General features: G+C 39.0%; 1 protein-coding gene across 1 annotated transcript in view; it reads left to right on the top strand.

The window, feature by feature from the left end:
* The window catches only part of LOC148010123 (peroxisome biogenesis protein 19-1-like), a 102,484-nt gene that overhangs the window by 69,138 nt on the left and 12,126 nt on the right, over positions 1–21,220 (top strand). The window contains exon 3 of the mRNA XM_087672986.1: positions 605–917. Within this exon, the coding sequence (XP_087529112.1) occupies positions 605–917 (313 nt within the window). The remainder of the gene's footprint in view (positions 1–604; positions 918–21,220) is intronic.

The following is a 21,220-nucleotide window of genomic DNA, read 5'->3' as shown; positions in this document are numbered from 1 at the left end:
GTGTGTAAAGAAAAACATAACTACAAATATAATGTAAATGAGCATAATGCTCCTCCTATATCACCACAAAACATCCCTCGTGGGGTGCTGTGCATGGTGAGTCTATGAAGCTGCAAGGCAATATTGGTCCTTATTGGTTTGGTGTTTTTCTTTGCATATAATAGCTCTGTCCAGTATTCCTCCCTTGGTGGGAGTTTGGTGTCAATATATGGTCCAGAATGAGCAGATGAAACTGCCATTTGTGGGCTAACTGGATTGTGAGTGGTTAGTGTTTGGCCTGGAAGAGGTTCCTATGGGCTGTTTGGTGCAGGCCCATCACACACACATGGCGCGGAGAGAGAGAGAGAGAGAGAGAGAGAGAGAGAGAGAGAGAGAGATTAACGTCTTTTGAGGCCAAAATTTGCTGATCATCACCAGGCATCTAAGTGTGGTGTGCTAAAAGGTGATCAGTGATATAATGTGAAAAGAACTCTGAGAGAGAGAGAGAGAGAGAGAGAGAGAGAGAGAGAGAGAGAGAGTGTGTGTGTACCACTGGATGTTTGTAGGGAGGGAAAGATGGAGATAGTAAAATTTTCACTAAGTGCAAGTTGATCTGTTATATCAGACAATCGGAATCTCCTCCCTCTGAAATTCCTTCAGCATCTTCAAATGCCACAGTCAAAGAGTCTGACACATCCACGCTTGGAAGAGGATTGGGTGTCAGCTTGCCTACCTTGGCACCAAGGGCAAAAAAATCATCAAAAGGTGGGAAAGCATCTTCTAGCACAAAAGTTGGAGCAACCAATAGCAATTTGTCAAACACCCTTGAAGAGCTTGCACAACAAACTAGGCAGACTTTGGAAGGGATGGATTCTGGTGAAGCTGATAAAATGGTAGAGAATATGGTCAAGCAATTCGAGCAATTGGGGACCAATCAGGTTTGTCATTTCAGTTTATCTTTTTCTAATAACAAAAGGATAGTAATTTGTTGGAGTAGTGATGGTTTTTCTAAGGGAGAATGGGTGTGAAAAAAGAAACAAATTGAAAGTTACGTTGTCATATTATGTGTCAAAAATTCATGTGGTAGATACTTGGATGTTTCAATATGCAATTTGAGGCTAAAAAAGTTTGATATAACAGAAGAGGTTATGATCCACCTGGATGTGTGGTAGCTGTGCACAGAAGGTACTTGCTCAGGTGCGCATACAGCGTGCTTGAGCAAGAAAGAAGAATCAGTCATGAGAGAATGGAAGGAGGGATGTGCTCTGGCATGTGGGCAGTTATTGGATATCACAAGCAAAAGGGTCACTTTTTACATGTTCTGGTGTTGCAGCCAGTGCCAGAATGGAGTGACCAGGGTCTTGCTTGGCAAATTTACTGCAGGGAGTTGCAGTTGATCTGAGTTGGCAGCACTTAGCAAGAGAGCTGAGTCTGGCAACCGGCATAGCTCTTCAGAATGTTCCAAGAGAGCTGAGTTCTGGCAAGCAAACATAGCTCTTCAGAGTGTCGTATAGATCCTGACAGCACAGAAGCAGGTCTATTCAGCAGCATAAATTCAAGAGATCACTGTTTTCTATAGGATTAGGTGTTGTATTTGTGAACTCAGTTTCATCCCTGGTACACTTTATTACTGCTGTTTATATGGAGTTCAGGTATCGTTTCACCTTTGTACATACATATACTTTGACTTGTGCATTTAGGTGGTAGGCATCTTACAATCAGAATCAAGAGCCAAAGTTCAACGTTGGAGCAGACTGGGTGAAGTTGAAACTCTACAATTTTGTATTGAAATCCCTTAATTCTGGATTAATGCTTGCTCAAGAGTAATACAATGGTACATGCTAAGGATAGCCAACATAGTGCAATAGTCTCCCTCTCTCCAACAGAAGAAATATGCTAAGTATTTGATGAATATGGAGGAGGGAAGCAGCTTATGAATAGGCAATAATAATACAACAATTTAATAGTAGCAATGACTTTTTTTCTTTTTCTTCTGCTTGTCACCCCTCTCTGGAGTAGCAAAAGCATCTTGCTTGCCGCCAAACCGAGATAGTACCCTCCCATGTAAATGCAAACAGGCCTCATGCTCAAGCAACATAGTATCACTGATGTCTAAGCTTGCAGGGTGTTAGCCACATCATCAAACTCTAGTTGTAGCTTATAGAGAATAGTCCCCACAAGATAGGCTTTGGGAAGGGCAGGCTGTAAGTTGCGAAGTTGATCTTGCATTTGTGTCACCTTGAGAAGAAATGGTTGAATCCTATCAATCGCCTCAAACTGGATAGTCTATAACTATCCATACAGGGCCACAGCTTGCATGGTCGATAGAGCCTCATACATAAGCTTCTCTTGCACCTTTGGAGATGTCTTGTAGGAGGCAACTGCCAATAAGATTTCTTTAAGATGCATCAAAGAAGGGCTGAAGATGCCTTTGCATCGTTATTGTCCTAGTTAAGAGTTGCTTCTGAATAGTTGTCTTGATCCCAATCATTTGGGGGCTTTTGAGGATGCAAGACTAATCTTGAAACGATGTACTAGAGCCACTTGTGCACAAAGTGAACTTTTGTACCAATACTCCAGGTGAAATAGTTAGGTCCCTCATGCTTATTATTAGTGGTGTATCATGGAGGAGCCATTTAGATGAGGTGCAAAGAGGATACATTATGATAAGGCATATAAAAGAGATAGGGACTTCGGATGAATTCGGCACCAAGAGTTCAGCATGTCACGTGAAGTAGCTAAGAAACAAAGATAGTAACATATGTGAAGAGTGTGGTGATAGAAGCACAACAAATGATCTATGATTCTTTGTCCGAGTGTGTGTTGATGAGACGTAGAGACTAATGAAGATAAGGTCAGTGGAAAAAAAGTTGAAATCAACTACAAAATTAGCAAAGTGTCAGTAGTAGATGCCAAAATCGTAGGTGTTTAGGCAAACCCCAAGCTGCATATTAGAAAATGCAAGCAAAATGCAGATTGGAATAGGCTGGCTGGTGGCTGAAAAGTTAAAATTACTGCCCAGCTGGAGAAATTGTCACTTGGACCTCCTTGGATCAGGACAACAATAAACACAACTTTTTGCAGTAGTCTATGTAGAGCGCTCAGCAGTAAAACCAAGAGATAGACTTTGATTAGGTTAATAAATGAAAATATTGAGAACATGTCAAAGTAAAAGAATGATTGTATTTCATTTTTGACAATGTATGTTGATTGCTTCTCTCAGTCACTTCCAAGGCATCTACTACTTGAAAGGCCCGAAGATCATGGTATAGATCTTATCCTTGGATGTAGCCCACAATAGAGGATTTGTGGTCACTGTCTTTGATGATGTGATTATCCATTCAAAGAATGAGGTAGAGCATAGAAAACACTTGGACATTGTATTCAACGACGAGCTGTATAAGCATAGGTTGGTTATTAATGATGAGAAAAGTGAAATTTTTTTGCATAAAATCCATTTTATTGGGATATATTATATTGTTGATGGCATTCGTATGGACCTTACAAAGGTTAAGGTAATACGTTGTCGTGTTGCTACGCGCACACAGTTTGAAAAACTCTAGAGTGCATTGTCATTCGGCTTTCTTATTGATCTAGAGAGTCAATGCCATATTAGTCATTAGTGTCAGTGTCCGTAGTGTGGATGGTTTAAAAATACTAGATTTTTGAATAAGTTTAGTCTATTTTTGATATTATTTATTGTAAATATCCAAAAGCTATAGACAATTTCTAGAATAGGGTGATATGTAAAAGAAAGCAAGTGGCTTTCAGTCATTTTTGGGAAATTTTATGCAAAAAGAAGGATTGGCGAAATCACATGATTGTAGTTTATAGGCAGCAAACAACACTCCGAATTGGGAGAGAAAGGAGTGATCTGGGAGAATTTTGGTCAGGTGTCTTGGTAATTTACCCCCCTTTCGGAGCCAGCGGAAGCATCAGATTGTTGGTTTGAGCAATAGAGAGGAAGCTATTGCTTTATGCACGTTTTTGGTCTACAAGAGATTTATCTTCTCAGGATACATAAATAAATTGTCAGGCTTCACCTCTATGAGTATTCTTCTACATCTTCTATTTCTTTAAATCCCTTCTCTTCCGTCTCCTCCTCTTCTTGAATCTCCCTTCACCCTAATGTCTCTTATTCCCGTGGTAGACTTTCGATCCCAAACGCTCCGACAACGCTCTTGGCCACCATTGAAGAATGTGCATGGGATCCACCGCTTCTTCAGTTTATGTTCTTACTACAAAAAGTATGTATGCGGGTTTGCTGAAATTGCATCTCCAGTGCATGCTTTGCAGAAGAAAAACAAGCCATTTAGATGGATAGCAATGGAAATTTCAGCATTGAAAAGTTGAAGAAAAAGATGGCTTAGATTTAACCATTTCAGTCTGCTGTAATTACTGGTTCAGACCTGTTCTGAGACCTGTTTACAACACATACTGTTCCTTGCACTGTTCTGCCCACTGTAATTACTGGTTCAGACCTGTTCTGAGACCTGTTTTCAGCTCATACTGTTTCCTACACTGTCTTGCATCATCTCTGCCAAGTGCCCCTTGATTTTGACATCAATTGGGCTCTGAAATACCCTCTGAACAGTCCAGAATCAGTTCTGGTTTAGTGCTGTTTCAGGCACTTGCTTGGTGAGGTTACCACCCTCACCTGTCCCTGCTTGTGGGCAGCAAACAACTGCTCCTGTTCCTGGAGAAAGGAGGCTCCTGCCTCATGCAAAAACATCATATTCCACACAGCTGTACCTGAATCAGAAGAAAAGCCCTTGATTTTGCAGCATAACCGTACTGTCAAGGGGAGAGAGAGAGAGAGTAGGAAGCAAGCCCAGCCCTCTGTGCACCATAGACAAGGTAGTCTAGCTCTCAAGAGCTCTCCATCTGCAGCTACCCATCTCCCTTTCACAAAAATGAGCCCCCCATGCATTGAAACTCGTTTTTGTGCTGCCCTCTCTCTCTCTTTTGGGAATTTATGCCCAAATTGTGACACATGGCATACATGTAACAATTTTCTTAGTTAAACCTTTCGGTCTAAAATTCTCCATCCTCGGTTCAAATTTTGACCTCGGCACAGACCAGAGGATTAATCCTCGTACAAAAACGAAGATAATGACGCGAACAGATTTTGGGGTTCAAAAATAGTAACTCCCTAAATTTTAGGAGTTGCTTCCATAGCATCCCCACTAGTCTTCTGACCATCTTTGCAGACTATGGCTACATCCAAATCTGTAATGTAGCTCAACTGAAAGTGAATTTCCACTGATGATCCCACATGGACTAATCTCTTGAAGATTTGTCCATCTTCACTTTGAACTAGTCTCTTCCAAGCTAGTTCTTCAATACACTTGTCCATATACACTTTCACAAGTCTCTTTCAGGCTTGTCAATCTACAGTGCCATCAGTCTCTTCCAGACTTATACTGGACCTTAATTGTCCAGTCTTGACTCACTAGACATTCTTGTCCGTTTCACAAACTGGCCATGCAACTCAGGCGTTTAGATTTCAAGAGGGATCCTTCCAAAAAGAAAAACCAAATAAAATATGTAATAAAGAAATTAACAAAAAGGTAATAGTTGTCACAGTCTTGTGACAAAAGCCCCTGTGGAAAGCTTGGGTGCAGCCTATGCAAAGATAAAGTTTATACTTCAGAGATCATAAGGAAAACAAAAGAAGGCAGTTCATTGGTACAGATGTGCTTTGCAATTTGCAAAGGGCGATTATGTATTGTTGCTTGTGTTTTGAAAAGGCAAGGTTGAAAAAGATGAAAGGAAGAGAGAGGTTGTATCCAAAGTTAAGTATGAGATATTATGAGCCTCCAAGTGATGGAGAAGATTAGTGATGTGACATATCGACAGTGTTTTGAAAAGGTAAGGCTGAAAAAGATGAAAGGAAGAGAGAGGTTGTATCCAAAGTTAAGTATGAGATATTATGAGCCTCCAAGTGATGGAGAAGATTAGTGATGTGACATATCGACTGGAATTACCTTCACATTGGCGGATGCACAATTCCTTTCATGTTAATTTGTTGAGACCTTTTCATGGTGAGGGTGTATCTACTAAAATTCAGCTTGAGGTTGAGGAGTTGGATGAGATTTTGGCATATAAGGAAAGAAAGGTCAAAGGTAAAGTTTCCCGGAGATATTTGGTGAAGTTTCAGAACTATTCACCAATGGATGCAAAGTGGATGGAAGAGGATGACTTGGCAGACCATCCTTAGTTGTTGTAGCTTTACCTAGATATCTGCCTTTCAGTTAGAGCCGATTCAGTTTGGGCTCAGTTAGGTTCAATAGAGCAGGGGTCTAGAGCAGTGGTTGATGCTTAAGGGGGAGGTCGTACTTCCATTCCACCAGATATGGACAACTCTCCTATGTAGTGGATCTTAGATGCATTGAGCTTGCTTCCAAGGTACTATGCCAACAATATGTCTGCCATATGGTCACTACTCATTGTACTAGTCACTGTGAGATGTATGTAGATAAGCATGAGTTTCACCTATGCATTGAAACTATACATTTACATCTATTTGATATTTGTTTTGGCATTAGTTTGGGGATCAATTTTTGATCAGTTTGAGCTCAGTTTTTGATGAGTCAAAGATAAGATTATTGTCACTGTTGGATCAGTTTTTGCACTTAGTTTGTGATCACATTTGGAGCAGTTTGTGACTTTTCAGATCAGTTTATGATCAAATTATGCTTAGTTTTCAATGGTTTATTAGTTGGTTCCATGGACAAAAACATGATTAGTGAATGCTAGTGACAATTTCAGCCATGGTTCATGTTGAGTATATGCTTTGCTATGGTTGTGATGGTTGAGAAACGTGAGTAATGGATGCATCCAATGAGTTTTTAGTAACTATTTTGGAATGATTTTCAACTTTATGGCATGTTTATGTTGGTTGGAGAATTTTTAGCAAGTTTTTGGGCATATGGCATGGTTAGATAACGGTGGCCAATGTTGTGACTGCAATGCCTTATTCCATTGCAGTATGCTTTTGCTTTGGCGCAATGTAGTGCAATCGAGGATGATTGCAAGGATTTTGAGGAGGAGATTTGTCACGGAGATGCGAAATTTTTGAGATGCTTTAATTTTGATAGTAACATTTGATTAATTTAATAATCAAATGTACAAGGTTATAAAGCATATGTGATGCACATGGCAGTTATGCCAAGGACCTCGAGGAGTTGGTGGATGTCAAAGGAAAAAGTTGTGACAAGTTATGCTAGTTGGGCTTTAGTTGTCAGTTGGTATTAGTTTTGACCCTAGGATAGTTATTTGACAATTAAGTGTTAGTGGTGATACTAGGGACTAGGCATTAATTAATTAATTAATGCCAGTCTAGAGGGTCAATTGAGGTTGCAAACCTCTTGAGGTTGCAAATGGTCTAGCCAATTTAATTACAGATGAGCACATTTAATTTTGGGTAGGGTCAGAAGGGCTGAAATTAATTTTTAGAATTAATTAATTTTGAAAATTAATTTAATGACTGAAATTTGCTAGAAAATGAGATTAAAAGGCTGTCACTTGGCAAAAATACCCATGCAATGAGGAAGAAGGTTGTTTGGGGTTGATAGAGAGCCATTCAATGCATTCAGTCTGTGAAAGAGAGAAAATAGTAGGTGTTGGTCACTTTTTCGGCAGGAAAACCACCATTTGCTACATGTGATATCAGTTGTCATAAGGACATGTATTTTGCAAGCCTCACTTAACATGTGGATTAATTTTTAATCACATGTTTAAGTAAATGTTGTACATGTGAGGTGCAAGAGAGGTTAGTGTAAATAAATGAGTCTCGAATCCGAGGGAAATGATAGATATCAAAGGAAAAAGTTGTAGTTAGTTATGTTGCATGGATATTGGGTGGTATTTGGTGCTAATTATTGGCCTAAGTCATTTATTTGGTCATAATATAAGTTGGGGAGACTGGAGATGTGGCGTTTAATAGTACTTAATGCCAATTTGATGGTCAAAAATGGCATACGCACGTTGAAGAGATAAAATGGCGTAGCCAATTTAATTACTAGTTGGTCAGGCTTTTTTTTGGGCACTGAAATAATTACTATATTAATTTTCAGTAATTCTGGACTGAAAATTAATGTAATAATATGGATAATTTTGGAAATTTAGTTTAGAAGGCTGCCACTTGGCAAAACTTGCCCATGCAACTTTGGGAAAGTCGAATTAGTGCTGAAGGAAGAAGAAAATCTCGTTTTTGCATTTTGGAGCTATTGGGAAGAGAGGTAGGGCTGCTGGTGTGTGCTTTTGGGGCCATTTCTCAATCATTGGAGACCATTTCGGTGAAGGTGGTTCCATATTCCTGACCAAGGGAAGCTGGTGATTGCAGTTGATGCACTTTCTCCTATGGATTATAGCCTTTGATGCTCTCTTTGTTGTGTTCTGAATCCATTTGGGGCTAGAAAATTGGGTTAACCACTCAATTTCATTACATTCTTGCGACCAATCTCTGAATTTTCTCTCCTTGTAGTTTGTGACATTAATGTGACATTAACAGTGACATTTAATGTCACGTTAAGGTCATAAATATGGAATGTGACATTAAAGTGACATTTAATGTGACATTAAGGTAAATCTAGGGGAACATGCACAAGAATGACCGTCCGGGCTCTTGGGCGCCCGAACGGGGTTAAGGGGAGCCTAGAGAGTAAGAGAGTCCAAGAATAGTAGGACTCAAGAAAAGTGGACGGCTGGCAGAGGAATACGGGTGAGAGGTGTCAGCACTTATCCAGGCGTGGTTGGGAGGAGAAGAATCACTCGTGCTCAGGGTTTTCATCGTTTTTCTCTGTCTTTCTCGAAGTCATCTTTCATTGGTATCAGAGCCTATGGTTCAACGGCCAGATCCGTTGTCCGCCAGGTCGTCAGTCCTTCGCAAGGTCGCGTGTCACTCGTCATTAATGAGTACTGGCCGAAAAAAAGACGCCGTGAAAGCGTGACGGGCCGTGAAGGAAAAAAAAAAAAGTGAGACGTGCCACGTCACGTAAAAAGTGACACGTTACGGGCAGAAGGAAGGTTCAGACGAAACGACCAGGCGTGTGGTCGTGAGGTGAAACGTGACAATGTGTCACGACTGCTGTGAGACGGAGGCAAAACGTGAAACGTGACACGACTGTTGTCACGACTGCTGTGAGACGGACAGAAAAATGTCATACACGACTGAAGTCAGGAAATTGAATTTCCAGCATGACTGCTTCACTGCTCTAGTCTGGGAAGATAAAATTTGTTCCTTACTCTTTGGGTTTCTTTCCAAACCAGCAACCACCGCCTGCCATTAAAATCAGGGAAGTACTTTACTTTGTATGCAAATTTCTTATCTTTGCTTTCCAATTCCAGTGTATTAATGGCAGAAAAAGGGAAAGAAAGGGTAATGGAAAGCTCTAGTTCTGGGGACCAACCTATGGTAGATCCCCATGAACCAGAAATACAAGAAGAACAATGGGAAGAATTTTTTGCTACACGAGAGCAATTCGATGATCTTACGGCTCGTGTGCAAGCTCAGGGGGTTCAAATGGAATTTTTAACCCAAACACTCACTGAAATAAAATCTCAATTAACTTTATTGTTAGAAAGAAATAAAAATAAGATAGAAACCTCGGATGTCCCATCTTCATTGAAAGATTTAGATGTGACTATGCGAGATCCTAAGGAAACCCAACCTTATCATAAATTGAGGGATAATCCAGTTCTAAAGGATATGAAACCACCTCAATTTTACGAGGAGGAAAAAGATAGGAATAAAGACACAATCTTTAATTTCCTCCAAAAATGGGAAGATTTACATAAACTAAAAAACCCCACCACATCTCCAAGCACTGGAGGCTAGTTTAACTTTGGGGCCCAAAGCATATAAGTGGTGGCGAACTTTAAAGGAGGCAAATAAAATACCTGAAACTTGGGCTCAATTTGAATCCGTCTTTTTGAAAGAATTTCTTTCTGAAAATGAAATGGAAAGAAATTGGGAAGATTGGGATTATGTCAGACAAAAGGGAAGACCCCTGCTGACATATCTGGAGGAATATCGTGAGATAATCCTCAAACTGGAAGGAATAGATGAATTCCAAAAAACAAGAGGATTCATTAGGGGACTAGATAAAACCTGTAAAAAGGAAGTAAAATGGAGTTTACCTAAGACGCTGGAAGAGGCAATTAAATTTGCATTAATTCATGAAGATAGTATGCGTCCAGGTACACTCACTAGTCTCACTGATACGGAGCCCAAGTCTAAGGAATTGGAAACCTCAAAATTTGTGGGCAAATTTAAAAGGAAAATGCCATTTTTAAAGGGTAAAAAACAACCTTTTGAAAAGAAACCATATATGAGGCCAAAGTTTAGTCCTGATGACTTTGATAAGGCCAAAAAAGAAAAGTTGTGTTTCAATTGCCTATCCCCTAACCATGCTGCTTGGAATTGCCCTCAAAAGAAAAAGAGGGAAGACAAAGGAAAGGATAAGGACAAGGGTAAGGGAAAATAAAAACAAATCCATGTAGTGCAGACCTTAGAATTAAAGGGGCATAAAAAATACAAATCTTTAGAGGTCTTGCACATGGATGTACAACATAAGTGTTGTATGTCAACTTCTATGTGGCAGCCTATTTTCGGGCCACATGATTTACTTAGAGTACATGGATTGATAGCTGGAAAAAGGGTTAGAGTCATGATTGATGACTCTGTCACACATAATTTTATAAATTATGCACTTGTCAAAAAATTGAAACTTCCCTAACAAAAGAGTGGGCATCAATATGTTGTTTGCATGATGCAAGGCCAAGATAATAAAATATGGGATACAATGGTATCCAATTTGGAAATTGAGATTCAAGGATATAAAGATAAACTTGATTTCCAAATTATGAACATGGAAAGAGCTGATATTGCTCTAGGGAGGGAGTGGCTATGGGGATTGGAACCATCCTTAAAGCGTAGTTATCATCATAATACACTGGAATTTGAAAGGGATGGTAAGACTTTTGTCATTCAAGGTGAACATGAAGTATCTGATAATCCTTTGCTGTGTTCTACTGAAGTTCAGAAGCTGATAAAGAAGGAAGTTTGTGAGGTATACATGTTATGGTCTCTTCCTATACAAAACACTTTTACTTTTTGTAATATAAGGTAACAATTTTCTTATGTTTGTGAGTTGAATGTAAATAATGAATTAAGTAGTTTGTTAGATGATTTTAAAGATGTGTTTCCTTCTGATTTACCAAGTGGCCTTCCACCAGATAGGGGTGATATAAATCACCCAATTGATATAAATAAGGATACACACCCTATTTCTAAACCACCGTATAGGTTAAGTGAAACACAGCATCAAGAAGTTGAAAGACAAATTAAGGATTACCTGGATAAAGGGTTTATTCAACCCAGTAATTCACCTTGGGCTTCACCAATTTTATTGGTAAAGAAAAAAGACGATTCTATGCGACTTTGTGTTGACTATAGAGCACTTAATAAAATAACGGTGAAGAATAAATTTCCTATGCCTAGAATGGAAGATCTTTTTGATCAATTACAAGGGGCAAAATTCTTCACAAAGATAGATTTAAGATCAGGTTATCTCCAAGTAAGAATTAAGGCACAAGATGTTCCCAAGATAGCATTTCGTACTAGATACGGGCATTATGATTTTTTGGTGATGCCTTTTGGCCTCACTAATGCACCAGCTACCTTTATGAAGCTGATGAATAGTGTTTTACGGCCCTATCTAGGACATTTTGTAGTAGTCTTCTTGGATGATATCTTGATCTTTAGTAAATCAAGAGAAGAACATTTGGAACACTTACAATTAGTATTCCAACTGTTAAGAACACATTCTCTTTATGTGAAGAAAACTAAATGCGAATTCTTTGCACAAGAGGTCAAATATTTGGGGCATATTATCTCGAAAGAGGGAATCAACATGGATCCAGAAAAAGTAAGGGCAATTATTGAATGGCCATCTCCAAGGAACCTGGAAGAGCTGCAGATCTTCCTAGGTTTATCTGGATTTTATCGTAGATTCATTCGAGATTATGCCAAAATAGCTATTCCAATGATAGACCAACTTAAAGGGAAAGGAAAGAGCTTTAATTGGGAAAGAGACCAAAATGAAAGTTTTCAAAAACTTAAGGTAGCTATTGCTACAGCTCCAGTATTATTAATAGTGGATCCCAATAAACCATTTGTGGTTGAAGCTGATGCCAGTGATAAGGCGATAGGTGCGGTCTTATTACAAGAAGGTCGACCAGTTGCTTTTGAAAGCAAGAAATTAGACCATGCAAAACAGAATTATTCTGTTTATGAGAGGGAGCTATATGCAATAGTACATGCAATGAAGAAATGGAGGCACTATCTGTACGGTGCCAAACTTTTGATTTTATCGGATCATGAAAGCATTAAGTGGCTTAATGATCAACCGGATTTACACGGGCGTAAAGCCAGATGGGCCGAACTCCTCCAAGAGTTCGACTATGAGATAAGATATAGAAAAGGAAAGTATAATATAGTAGCTGATGCACTCAGCAGAATGTCCATCATTAACGAATTGAGTTTTACTCAGTTCACTTCCAACTTGCTTGAATCTTTAAAAGGGAAATGTCAGGTTGATCCGGGATATTCCAACATATGGGAAGCAATAAAAAATGGGGATCCAAATGAAAGTGCTTCTACTGACGAAGGAATATCTGAGGATGTTCAACAAGGAAATAGAGCATCAGGGGTTGCTCAAACCGGATTCAAGTGGAAGAATTTTACCATTGATAATGGTTATTTACTCTACAAGGGTAGGGTATGTGTCCCGAAAGATACAGAAATAAGGCGCCAGATACTCTTTGAGTGTCATGATACCCCTAGCGCGGGACATCCAGGAGTTAATAAGACTTATAGTCTTATTAAAAGGTAGTTCTATTGGCCTGGAATGAATAAGGACGTCCTTGACTATGTGGTCAAATGTAATAAATGCGAGGTTAATAAAGCTGAAAGATTGAAAATGGGAGGACTTCTCCATCCACTAGAGATTCCTTCGGGAAAATGGGAGAGTATCTCCATGGATTTTATTGTTGCTTTACCCAGAACACAGAGGGGGCACGACTCTGTGTGGGTGATTGTGGATAGGTTAACCAAAATGGCTAGGTTCATTCCAACTTCAACTGATGTTAAAACACCAGAATTGGCTAGATTGTTCGTAGAGAACATATACCGATTGTATGGCCTTCCGGCAAATATAGTTTCTGATCGGGATAGAAAATTTGATAGCCATTTTTGGCGTGCGGTATTTAGGAAATTGGATACTAAACTTAGCATGAGTACGGCGGATCATCCGCAAACAGATAGGCAAACTGAAAGGGTTAACCAAATTCTTGAAGATATGCTTAGGGCATATGTAAGGAAAAGGCAAACTAATTGGGAAGAGTATTTACCGATAGCAGAGTTTGCATATAATAGTGCCAAGTACTCTTCCACTGGATATAGTCCTATTATTTTAATGTATGGGTTTGAGCCCAGAGCTCCTTTTGCAGTAGGACTGCATAAGGAAAAGGTTCAGGCAGCTAAAGATTTTTTGGAGGATATGAATAGTATGTTAAAATTTGCTCAAGAAAATATTAAAAAGGCTCAAAATCGAGCTAGAGCATATGCAGATCCTCACCGAAGAGACATCTCCTTTGAAGAGGGAGAATTGGTCTATCTTAAGGTGCCTGAACAAACTAAAATTATGAAAAAGGGACAATGTTCAAAGCTTTTACCAAGGTATTGTGGTCCTTTCATAATACTTAAAAGGGTGGGAGAATTGGCTTACAAGCTCCAACTACCTGCTGGTAGTAAAATACATCCAGTTTTTCATGTAAGTAAATTAAGGAAGAAGCTGGGTGATTTGGATAATCTAATCTTAAATGACGATATTGAGGAGCTATTCAATGACCAATCTAATCCACATGAACCAGAAATAATATTAAATGTTCGTAATAGAAGAACAAGGAATACCATTTATCAAGAATGTTTGGTTAAGTGGAAAGATTGTTCAGAAGAAAGCTCAACATGGGAGCGAGTAAGTACTTTAAAGAAAAGGTTTCCCGATTTACAGTTAGACCTTTCAAGTATCGTTTTCGAGGACGAAACCGATTCTTAAGGGGAAGGAAATGTGACATTAATGTGACATTAAAAGTGACATTTAATGTCACGTTAAGGTCATAAATATGGAATGTGATATTAAATTGACATTTAATGTGACATTAAGGTAAATCTAGGGGAACATGGACGAGAATGACCGTCCGGGCTCTTGGGCGCCCAAACGGGGTTAAGGGGAGCCTAGAGAGTAAGAGAGTCCAAGAATAGTAGGACTCAAGAAAAGTGGACGGCTGGCAGAGGAATACGGGTGAGAGGTGCCAGCACTTATCTAGGCGTGGTTGGGAGGAGAAGAATCACTCGTGCTCAGGGTTTTCATCGTTTTTCTCTGTCTTTCCCGAAGTCATCTTTCATAGTTGTAACCAGCCTTTCTTCCATGGATGGGTGGTAAATGCTTGATTACAACTTAATTACAGCAGCAAACAATAAATGCAAATCTGAAAATACAAATTTACCTACTGATCTTGGACAATGCACAGTCAATTGGCCCCAAAATTGGCGTCCCTTTTGGTATTTCTTTAGCTTTATTAAAGTGATCTTGGACAATGCATAGTCAATTGGCCCCAAAATTGGCGTCCCCTTCGGTATTTCTATAGCTTTATTGAAGAAAAAGTTGATTTACAATGGGATTCTTCCGATCCCCTTCGCAATCCAAAACTCCCCTTGCTGTCCAAAGTGACCAGCAAGTCTTCAATCTATTTTACTCCTTGATTCGGACACTTAATTGGCCTTTACCCACTTCATAGACAATGGAAATGACCCAAATTTAATGGTTGCTTAGTTCTCCACTTGAATTTAGCTGAAATTCACCTTCAGCCCTAAGAAATTCGAGGCTTGGAGCTTCCAATTTTTGGCACGCTTCCCAAGGCTGCTGCTAGACCCTAATTTGTGTTGCAAATTAGGATTTATAGCAAAGAAATCTGAAATTTCTGAGTCTGTGGTGATCTCAATGTTGCAATCTTTGGAGTAAGGCTGTAGAAAGGTTGGGAGATGAGAGAGAATGCTGAGGAGAGAGAAAATTCAGACTTTCTTCGCGAAGAACTGAAGAAAATTTGTCATTTACTGCTGGTGCATTGTCTCAATAGCTTGTAGATGCAAAGAACTGAAGAAAATCAGTCATTTACTGTTGCTGCCCTGCCTCAACAGCTTGTAGATACTGTCACTTGCTGTTGATTGGTCTTCTCCTGCCCTTGGCTCCCTCAAAAGTCCTCCAATGGCTGCAAATCAGACTAGCAGCATCTCCTCCCTCTCTCTTGCAAGGTGAATATACTAAAAATGCCTCTCTCGAGTCTCTAAAGACGTTTTTCAATCTTGCATGGGCATTTTTGACAAGTGGCAGCCTTCCCAAATGGTTTTTTCAGCATTAGCCATAATTAAATATTAAATTTCAATTTTTAAATATTGAAAATTAATCTAATAATTATTTCGGTGCCTTGAAAAATAATCAGACTGGCCAATAATCAAATTGGCTAGGCAACTTCCATTCCTGAGTGTCTCTGCGCCATCTTTGACAATCAGATTGTTGTTAGGTATCATTAAACACCACTTCTCTAGTGTCACCAGCTGACACTTATGGCCAAATGAATGACCTAGGCCAACAACCGGCACGAGATACCACAAGTACTTTTGCGGCATAACTTATAATAAGTTTTGCCTTTGACATCCCTTGATTTTCTTGGGTCTTGGGCTTTGTAAAATTATTCTAACCCCAGTTGCACCTCACATGTGTAATATTTACTGGAAAATCAAGAAATTCTCTCTCCAACACTCTCTCACCTTTTCCAGCCTATTCTTTGAAGTAGCATTTCTTAGCCAAACTAGGTGGACAACAAGGAGAATTTTGCTGTAAACCCTAAATTTTTGCAAAAATTATAGTTTGGCAGCCAGCTTAGGACCCGTGCCATCAGTCAAAGGGCATTGTACATTGAAATCAATACTTGAAATTCAAGGAATTGTTAGGGATTTCAGATGCTAGTTCATCCATTGTGAATTGGGGCAGCATTTGGTCGAGGATTTCATTTGTGCAAGTCTTGGGTGAAAATTAGCTTGAATTGCTTGCTGATTGTTTATATAGTAAGAGGCTTTTGGATTGGCAAGGAGATTGTGGAATCTCTGCTTATACTCAATCCATTAGTAATTAAAGTTAAAGAAATACCAAAAGGGGCGCCAATTTTGGTGCCAGCAGGATGTCTAGTGTCCAAGATTGTTAATGTAAAATGTGCATTTCAATTTATGCTCTTTTGTTAATTGCTGTAATTAAGTGCTTGATCAGGTTTTACCTTACTATTTGAGAAGGAAAGCTGGTTTCAACTTCAATGCTGAAGTATAAAATGTACTCTTTCGAGTACAAAAATCCCACGGGATTATAATGCAAGTACCAAGTTGTCACAAATCTTGCCAAATGTGCCTAATATCACAAAAATCAGCACTGAACGTGTAAATGACAGCAATGCATTGCTGTACCACACTTACCTCGAAATGTGTGTCGGAGCCAAAAAGCAGAAAAGCTCCAAAGTTCTTGTACCTATGTTAAAGAAATTGTGTAGTGTTGGCAATTTCGATGGAGATTCATGCATGGGAACTCGAATCGAGCAAAAGCCGCAAATTTCTTCGAAGAATTTTTGACAAATTTTAAAAATTGGAAAAGTGAGTTGAAAATCCCCAAATTTCTTAGCATAGTGTGAAAAATTGAAAATTTCTTCAAAATTGGGTACGAGACAAGCAAGATGGATAATAAATTGTAGAAATTTCCGAAAACCCCCAAATTTAGAAAATTAAGGTTTGTGAATTTTTTCTCAAACCTGTAGAAAATGGAAGGTAGAGCTGAAAAAATAGTAAGTAAGGCTAAGAAAATGGTGGTCAAGGCTGAGAATATGACAAGCAGGTTTGAGAGAGACTTTATTGTTGAGATGTCAAGCTCAATATGAGTTGACACTCAGACACCTATATGATCATTTCCATATTCATATCATTGACGTGGTTGATACATACATCGGCACATCATTCCAATAATACTTTACAACTAGATATCAGTTAGCTCACCTACTCGAGTTACGGGATATCTATTTACTCATCTTTCTACTTAGCGTTTTGACACTATGGACCGCTTGTATATTATATATGTTGTACTCTCTTTTATTTTCGTAGTAGACTTATATAGTGAAGAAGAAGAAGAAGAAGAAGAAGAAGAAAACCAGGGTTTCAACTTTCTATCTTATGTGCATTCTCTCTGTGTGTTTTGTGTCTTACAAGTGCTCAATCTCCCTCTCTCTCCCTCTATCTTTTCATGGTATCAGAGCGGCGTTCAAGCAAGGAGTTGTGAGCTGCAAGCACAAGAGTCTACAAAGAAACCCTACTGTGGAGTACATATGTGGAGATCTCTTTCATACGATCTTTGATTGATGAGTCATCTTTGCGAGCTTAAAGTGCTCAAGGGAGTGTCATAGATCCCCATTTTAATCTTGTGTGGTCGGATTTGCATTTCGGGTGTATTTTGGCCTCCATTCAGAAGTTTGAGGCTGTTTGTATGCGAATTTGGTAAGATGCACAAACTCTATAAACCTTAGTCATTTTGCAAATAGGTTGCAAGTATTAAATGTAGCAGACATTATTTAAATATTGTCAGACATTATAGGTGTTGGGTGATAGTTTACCTAAATTAGTAGGTTGTTGATAAAGGCAGATTTGTGGGTTTTGCTGCACAATGTCTGAGGGTTTAATCAAATTATCGGCGACAAGCTTGACAAGCATAACTTCTATATGCTTGGAAGTTTCGATTGACAAATTTTCTTATGGGTAAAGGTTATTGGGACTACATCGGAGGAGAGAATACTAAGGCTCCAAAGTTACGGAGAAAAATGCCACCCTTGAGGATACGAAGTCATTTAAGGAATGGAACCAGGGTGCTCGGAAAGTTATGTACTGGTTTTCCATCCGTGTTTCAGACAATATGATTGGGCATATATAGGATGTAGACAGTCCTATAGAAGCATGGAATGACCTAATCAAATTGTTTGGTACAAATACCAAAGCTAGAAAGTTACAATCAAAGTCTAAGTTAAATGATGTCAAGCATGGCAAACTGTCTATTAATGACTATGCATTGAAGATTAAGAGTATTGTTGAAGCCCTTGGATCTAGTAAAGTATAAATAGTGGTTGCATGTTTGAATGGCTTGGGCGAGAAGTACAAGCAGTTTTGAATCTCCATCAACAAAAGAGATCCTTGACTTTGCATATGTAATATCTATCTTGATATTAGAAGAGAAAAATTTGGGTCTTGTTGCATCTTCTTTACAAAGCAAGAATAGTTCAGAACAAGTGGTTTACTCTAACATAAGTAGAGGCAGAGATCGTGATGGTGGCCCTTATGGGAAAAACTAGGGACAATCTCATGATTCACAACAACAATCACATACAAGGAGTAGATTCTAGTCTCAAGGCAGGGGGAGCCATAGAGGACGTGGTAGACAGAATACATGTTATGATAATAGAGAATGCTATAATTGTGGTAAAAAAGGTCATATTTCATATGAGTGTTTAGAAAAGAGACAAGGTGGAAATAACAGAAATGGGAGAAGACAGCATAAATGTGCCTAACATCACAAAGAACTTGGTTTCTATTGGGCAAATGGTTGAGTAGGGGTTGCAAGTAAAGTTCAATCAGAATGGCCACTTCGTAAACAAATTCAAGAATGAATGTAAATTGGTTGCAAAAGGCAAGCATGTGGGAAGGATGTTTACATTGGATGTAAATGTACCTGAGTTGAAGGTTGCTATGTTTGCACAAGGTGCAAGAGTTTGGCTCATAGTAATATTTGGCATAAACCTATTGGCCATACAAATGTGTAGTAGTTGAAAAATATGCAGTCACATGAAATTGTGACAAAGTTCAAAGTGACTACATATATTGCTAGATGTGAGATTGTGTACGGGACTGCGTGCAAGCTGAAAATAGCAATATCACCTCCTCTAAAACAACTCTTTCTCTTCCAAAACAGTAGGTCCTCTCTCCGAAACAATGGCTTCTTTTTCTTTGTTGGTTGAGTGGACTTTGTGTGGGTGGCACCAGTTGAGCGGTGGAGAGATAGAACCCATGTGTCTAGCTCTGATACCAAATGTTGGAAATGGAGGAGAGAGAGTGAGTGAACAAAAGACAACGAGCAAGTGTGGGCAGTAGTTCCACACTCAAAAGATACAAGTGCTAGAATGATAGAATGAAAGTACAATAGGTCTTAGGTAAGTTAGACCTATCCCTACCTCAACTATAGTTTATTTTAACTGTAGAACCAACTCTAGAAGTGGTGACACAACTTATTAATGTAGTTGTGTTCACACTACAAACCAACTAACTAAAACATTAGGTAGTGGCTATAGAATTGGCAAATTCTAATGTATTTAATACACCTTACTTAGAAATGAAAGACACTTTGACAAGAGCTCTTGGTATCTAGGGTATGCACTCCGATACTAAGGAAATGTACTTTGCTAATATTCATATGGTTATGGACAATGGGAATTGCAATCCACACTCTTAGAAAGAACCTTCTCTTGTATTGAGATTGGATTTGAATCCTTGTTTTGTTGGGAGATTTGTTAGAAAGAGGTCCTCCATCAACTCAAAGTTTGGGGTTTGGATGTCTAGATAAATTACTGAACATTCTAGGTAATGCACAAAGAGACTAGGCTATGAACTTGAGTACTAAGACCTTAAATGGAAGTGTGCCGTAAGAGGTTGTGTTGGAAATGCAATTGGAAATGCAATTTACACTTTAGAGAAAACGTATATTAGTATTAAGTTTGGGTTTGAATCCTAGCCATGTAAGGAAGTTTCCACTAAGAAGGGGTAGATTAGAGATCTACCATTCGTAATCTGTCGAGAGGAAGATGTGTTTCTCAACACACTCACATTTCTATCATGAATCTAGAGTTGCCACAAGCTAAGTGCAACAGTTGGAAGATTTGGTTCTTGTATAAGCACCCAAAAGTGATTGTTGGGGGTTAAACGCCGCCTGTGTCAAGCCACCTACATTTACTTTTACTTACCACTTGTACATTGCAGGTGGTGGCTGCTCGTTACTGTCTCTTTATTCTTTATTCTTTACATGACGATAGAATAAGGGAAGACATGTCACACATTGTGACTGTTAGAGTTCCCACACAATAGTCTCTCTCTTCTTTGCTTGAATCTTAATAGCTATTGCTTCTTTCTTGCTCTCACTCTTGCTTCCATACATTCCTGTTCCATCTTTCAATTGGTATTAGAGTGGGCATTTGAGGAGCTTCATTGACACTACATTCAGCTTAGGAAGAGAGTTTGACTTCCAGCTTTCATGGTAGTCCCATTTCAGTCCATGTGAGGTATACATTGGCTTTTCTACCTTCAACACTTGTTTCGAGCTGGTTGAGAAGCTTTTGAGGGCTTAGCTAAGCCTTGTTGAGTGATTACTTAGTTGAAAAGAAGCTAGTCTATCCATTTTGAGTGGATACAGAGCATGTTGCAGAAGTTGTGGACAACTATGGCAGCTTGACAATACTTTTGTATTTTGGCCATAACTTTTGCATATGATATTGGATTGAGGTGCTCTATAGCTAAAAGCAAAGAGTGCGATGAGAACTAAAGATTTAAGCAATCACAGAGTTGATTCGGTGCAATTTCCGGATCTCTATTTTACATAGAACAGAACAGTTCTGGTTTGGACAGCGAGCATTCATAGTCAATGTCTATGTGTTGAATGCCTACATGCTATTTGGGTATGCTACATGGTTATGTTGATACTTGACATTTTTGTTTATGCCCGTACATGCTTATGTTGAGTTCTATATCTTGGATTTGAGCTTGGTTGGTTGCATATGGACAGTGGCTATTTGCTTTAGTGATTTCCACTTGCAAGCTTGAAGACATATTTAAGCTTTATGCTCGTGGATGTATATACGATGTACTTTAGGCACGAGGATGCTATGAGTTTTTTTTTTTTTTGGTGGTACTTGCACACTTTGGGTATTTTCTTCGCAAAGCTTGGTTCATTCGAGTTAGTGGGAGGCTCTCTTATGTTTTATTAGTTTATGCATATACTATCATTGTAGAGGCTTGTGACTATAAACTGATTTGTCTTTGATTTAG

The sequence above is a fragment of the Lygodium microphyllum genome, chromosome 30 (genome assembly GCF_053477565.2).
Source record: "Lygodium microphyllum isolate KBCC chromosome 30, Lygodium_microphyllum_v1.1.10, whole genome shotgun sequence".
Taxonomy (NCBI): Eukaryota; Viridiplantae; Streptophyta; class Polypodiopsida; order Schizaeales; family Lygodiaceae; genus Lygodium; species Lygodium microphyllum.
This window is presented reverse-complemented; position numbering and strand designations above follow the sequence as displayed.